The sequence below is a fragment of the Natrix helvetica genome (assembly GCF_964273705.1).
Source record: "Natrix helvetica genome assembly, chromosome: 4".
In the NCBI taxonomy this organism is placed as follows: domain Eukaryota; kingdom Metazoa; phylum Chordata; class Lepidosauria; order Squamata; family Natricidae; genus Natrix; species Natrix helvetica.
The window spans coordinates 3,382,683-3,387,587 of NC_138550.1; the positions used below are offsets into that span (position 1 = coordinate 3,382,683).

General features: G+C 50.8%; 1 protein-coding gene across 4 annotated transcripts; it reads left to right on the forward strand.

Moving 5' to 3' along the window:
• The first annotated feature begins 1,600 nt into the window (after positions 1–1,600).
• Positions 1,601–4,661, forward strand: LOC309391580 (uncharacterized protein). Of its 4 annotated transcripts, none has more exons than XM_081952195.1 (2): positions 1,601–1,720; positions 4,180–4,661. In XM_081952195.1, exon 2 carries the CDS (start codon positions 4,315–4,317, stop codon positions 4,645–4,647), a length of 333 nt encoding a protein of 110 aa, XP_081808321.1. In that variant the 5' UTR covers positions 1,601–1,720; positions 4,180–4,314; the 3' UTR covers positions 4,648–4,661. The 4 variants fall into 4 exon arrangements, with proteins under 4 accessions (XP_081808321.1, XP_081808322.1, XP_081808320.1 ...); XM_081952196.1 differs by having other exon boundaries at positions 1,657–1,810; XM_081952194.1 differs by lacking the exon at positions 1,601–1,720 and adding an exon at positions 1,814–1,946.
• The last annotated feature ends 244 nt before the right edge of the window (positions 4,662–4,905 follow it).

Below are 4,905 nucleotides of genomic sequence, written 5' to 3' on the forward strand. Positions count from 1 at the left end.
ACCACACGTAAAAGTCCCATTAGCTGCAATAAAAGGAAATCAAGAATAGATTGCTTTGGCTTCTTTTAATATAAAGGTTTAAGGGCGTATAATAATACTTGGTATTATTGCTCCAGTATAATGTTTCCCAACCTTGGCAACTTGAAGACATATGGCAGGACTAGAACTCCCAGTCTCCTGGCAATTGGTCCAAATCCACCCAAATGAGTTTCACATCTGAGACAGGACTAGAACTCCCAGTCTCCTGGCAATTGGTCCAAAGCCACTCAAATGGCTTTCACATCTGAAGCAGGACTAGAACTCCCAGTCTCCTGGCGATTGGCCCAAATCCACCCAAATAGCTTTCACATCTGAGGCAGGATTAGAACTCCCAGTCTCCTGGCAATTGACCCAGAACCACCCAGAGGCTTTCACATTTGAGGCAGGACTAGAACTCCCAGTCTCCTGGTGATTGGCCCAAAGCCACCCAAATGGCTTTCACATCTGAAGCAGGACTAGAACTCCCAGTCTCCTGGCGATTGGCCCAAAGCCACCCAAATGGCTTTCACATCTGAAGCAGGACTAGAACTCCCAGTCTCCTGGCGATTGGCCCAAAGCCACCCAAATGGCTTTCACATCTGAAGCAGGACTAGAACTCCCAGTCTCCTGGCGATTGGCCCAAATCCACCCAAATAGCTTTCACATCTGAGGCAGGATTAGAACTCCCAGTCTCCTGGCAATTGACCCAGAACCACCCAGAGGCTTTCACATTTGAGGCAGGACTAGAACTCCCAGTCTCCTGGTGATTGGCCCAAAGCCACCCAAATGGCTTTCACATCTGAAGCAGGACTAGAACTCCCAGTCTCCTGGCGATTGGCCCAAAGCCACCCAAATGGCTTTCACATCTGAAGCAGGACTAGAACTCCCAGTCTCCTGGCGATTGGCCCAAAGCCACCCAAATGGCTTTCACATCTGAAGCAGGACTAGAACTCCCAGTCTCCTGGCGATTGGCCCAAATCCACCCAAATAGCTTTCACATCTGAGGCAGGATTAGAACTCCCAGTCTCCTGGCAATTGACCCAGAACCACCCAGAGGCTTTCACATTTGAGGCAGGACTAGAACTCCCAGTCTCCTGGTGATTGGCCCAAAGCCACCCAAATGGCTTTCACATCTGAAGCAGGACTAGAACTCCCAGTCTCCTGGCGATTGGCCCAAAGCCACCCAAATGGCTTTCACATCTGAAGCAGGACTAGAACTCCCAGTCTCCTGGCGATTGGCCCAAAGCCACCCAAATGGCTTTCACATCTGAAGCAGGACTAGAACTCCCAGTCTCCTGGCGATTGGCCCAAAGCCACCCAAATGGCTTTCACATCTGAAGCAGGACTAGAACTCCCAGTCTCCTGGCGATTGGCCCAAAGCCACCCAAATGGCTTTCACATCTGAAGCAGGACTAGAACTCCCAGTCTCCTGGTGATTGGCCCAAAGCCACCCAAATGGCTTTCACATCTGAAGCAGGACTAGAACTCCCAGTCTCCTGGCGATTGGCCCAGAGCCACCCAGATGTCTTTCACTCTCCTAGTGAATTGGCCCGAGGTCACTCAACCAGCTGTCATACCTAGTGCAGGACTAGAACTCACCGTCTCCTGGTCATTGGCCCAAGGACATCCGGCCAGCTTTCCTCCGAAGGCGGGACTAGAACTCACGGTCTCCTGGTTTGAAGGCCAGCACCTTCCCCACCAGGCCAGCCTGGCTCTTTGTGCCTTTGTTGCATCACTCTCCCTCCTGCTCATCCCATTGGCCATTTCCATGGCAAGGGGGATCAGAAAGGATGCAGGTGGCATCTCCCCCTCCTCTATATCTCTCTCTCCTTGCCTGAATGTATCAGCTCTGAGGGGGGGAGAGAACATAATTTAAAATAGCTGCAGAAGAATTGACGGCAGCAACAGACCACAGAGAAGAAAACTAGGTTGGGGGGGTCTCACTTTCCCCTCCCTGAAAGAAGTCTGTATTTGAATTCATGGCGGGGAGGGGGTGCGGGGAGAGGAAGGGAGCAAATAAGGGGTATTTGGGAAGCTTCGAACAGGAGACTCGTTCATTCCGGGGGTGTTAAAGAAGCTAGTGGCTCGTTTTGTTGGACACACCAAGTTTGTGTTTCCATGATAGTTTATGACCAAACCAAGATTAATTGGATTGGATCACAAGCTTGCTTAACTTCCACTTTGGCTTCTTGGTTAGGATGAACAGGTGTCTTCCCAACAGCTGGAGAAGAAGTTTGGGCATTTCTTGACAAGCTTTAAGAACCAGAGGTTGGGGAGGGGAAATAAACATCTCTTGGATTTTTTTCAAGCCAGATGTGGACATGTCAAGAAAAGTCAGAAACATGGTTATAGTACGGGGTAGACGCCATCTTAACTTCCTTTACCTCTTCTGCAGATACTTGTTTCTCCCACAAGCTAAGTTCTGATAGAGGAGGAGGAGGAGGTGGAGGAGGAGGACTGTGAGATCCTTGGTGATCATGGAGAGGAGGAGGAGGAGGAGGAGGAGGAGGAGGAGGAGGAGGAGGAGGAGGAGGAGGAGGAGGAGGAGGAGGAGGAGGAGGAGGAGGAGGAGGAGGAGGAAGGAGGAGGAGGAGGGGGGAGGAGGAGGAGGAGGAGGAGGAGGAGGAGGAGGAGGAGGAGGAGGAGGAGGAGGAGTTTTCTTGCAGACATTTCATGACCCAGCTAGGGAATATCATCAGTGCTAGAAGGGAGGAGTGTTTGTAGAGAGGAGGGGGCGGAGGAAGAAGAAGAAGAAGAAGAGGAAGAGGAGGGGGGGAGGAAGCAGAGGAGGAGAACTGTGCGGTCCTTGATGCTCTTTAAGCCTGGTTGTTTTCTTGCAGACGTTTCATGACCCAACTAGGTAACATCATCAGTGCTAGAAGAGAATAGGGTTTATGGAAGAGGAGGAGGAGGAGGAAGGAGAGGAGGAGGAAGGGGGGTGGAGGAGAAAAGGAAGAGGAGGAGGAAGAGGAGGAGGAAGACTGTGGGGCCCTTGGTGCTCTCTGAGCTGGGTGGTTTTCTTGCAGACGTTTCATGACCCAGCTAGGGAACATCACCAGTGCTAGAAGGGAGAGGGGTTAGCTCCCTCTTTATATACAGTAGTTGCCTTGACAATGTTGATCAGAGTGCAGTTTTCTCCCTGATAGTTCCCCTGATTAGGCTGGACCAGAAGACCTCCTCTGCAGTTTATCTCCTAGATAAGCAGGGATTAACACCAGACAAACAAGCAGAAAACAATACCCTAACCAAAGAATTGGAGAACACCACACTCCATCAACACTGGCAAAGCAAGCTTCTCTATATAAACAGAGAGCTAACCCCACTCCCCTCCAGCACTGATGCTGTTACCTAGCTGGTTCATGAAACGAAACATCTGCAAGAAAACAACCGAGGGCAAAGAGCACCAAGGACCCCACCTGCTAGGCACTGCTGCTTTTAAGCTTGGGGAATATGTTTATCATTGACTGATTTATTGATTTAAATGTAGTGGCTGCCCAACTCCAGTTTTTAAAATTAAACCCCAGAGTTTAGCAGCTTAAGGGTTGGCCCAAACCAAGACAAAATGTCTTGGGTAACCTTAGGAAAAGGGACACGGTGGCTCAGTGGCTGACACCGAGCTTGTCGATCCGAAAGGTGGGCAATTCGGCAGTTCGAATCCCTAGTGCTGCGTAACGGAGTGAGCTCCCGTGACTTGTCCCAGCTTCTGCCAACCTAGTAGTTTGAAAGCAGGTAAAAAATGCAAGTAGGAAAAATAGGAACCACCTTTGGTGGGAAGGGAACAGCGTTCTGCGCGCCTTCGTCGTTGAGTCATGTTGGCCACATGACCAGGGAGACGTCTTCGGACAGCGCTGGCTCTTCGGCTTTGAAACAGAGATGATCACCGCCCCCTAGAGTCGGGAATGACTAGCAGATATGTGCGAGGGGAACCTTTACCTCATTGCTGAAAAGCTTATGTACAGGAATCTTCTCAACTAACAGCACCTGCTTGGATTTAGATAAGGGTGAAAGGAATTGGTCTGCTTGTGACTACGAAGGGATTCTAGACTGATCCCTCTTTTCACTCTGCCCTCAGATTCTGCAGATTTGTGTAGCTCAGTAGCAGTAGATTCCATGTCTGTCTCTGTGTGTGTGTGTCAATGTCCTATTTGTGTCCCCCTGCAGCTTGTCAGCAGCATCTATAAATTGCCTCTCCAAAACCCCTACTGCTCTTAGGAGCTCTCCAGAAGAAGAAGAAAAAAGTAAGATAATTTCTAGCCAAGTTGAGTCCGAAAACGGAGCCCAGACCACATCCCGACCATGAGCCAGAGTTTGCAGGACACGGTCGAAAACTTCAAGAGTGCCATGGAGGAAATGCAAGGCAAAGTCAAAGCGATGCGGGAACGGGCCGAAGAGGCCTACCAGAAGCTCAACCAGTTGGAGGTCCTGAAGTTCGCTTTGATCGACTCCAACAACCAACTCAACAAGGAGTTGCGGAAACTGTCCCAGGAGGTGGCTCTCTTTGAGGACCAGAATGCCTTGGAGAAAGGCCACCAGCCGCGCCCAAAGAAAGCCCCTTCCGCCACCAGGAAAACGGGGAAGAAGAAAGAGGGGGAGGCCCCACGAGAAGTCAGCTCCAAGGAAAAGCAATAATAAAAAGAAGGCAAATTGTGTTGGAGGTCTCTGCCCTTCTCCCCTTTCTCCACAGAAATGGTTTGGGGGGGTCCCTCTTTGGGGTTGCAGCTTCAGGGGAGACCCCCACTCCTTGCAGGGCTGGCTAAGGCAAAGACTAAGATGGCCGCCGGCTGTTGGCGGGATTGGGCCTTTTCTTGAGTAGCACAATGGTGATTGGGGTGCGTGCTTGCAGGACAGGAGGTGCACCATGGGCCTTCGCTACCAGGATTGCCTGAG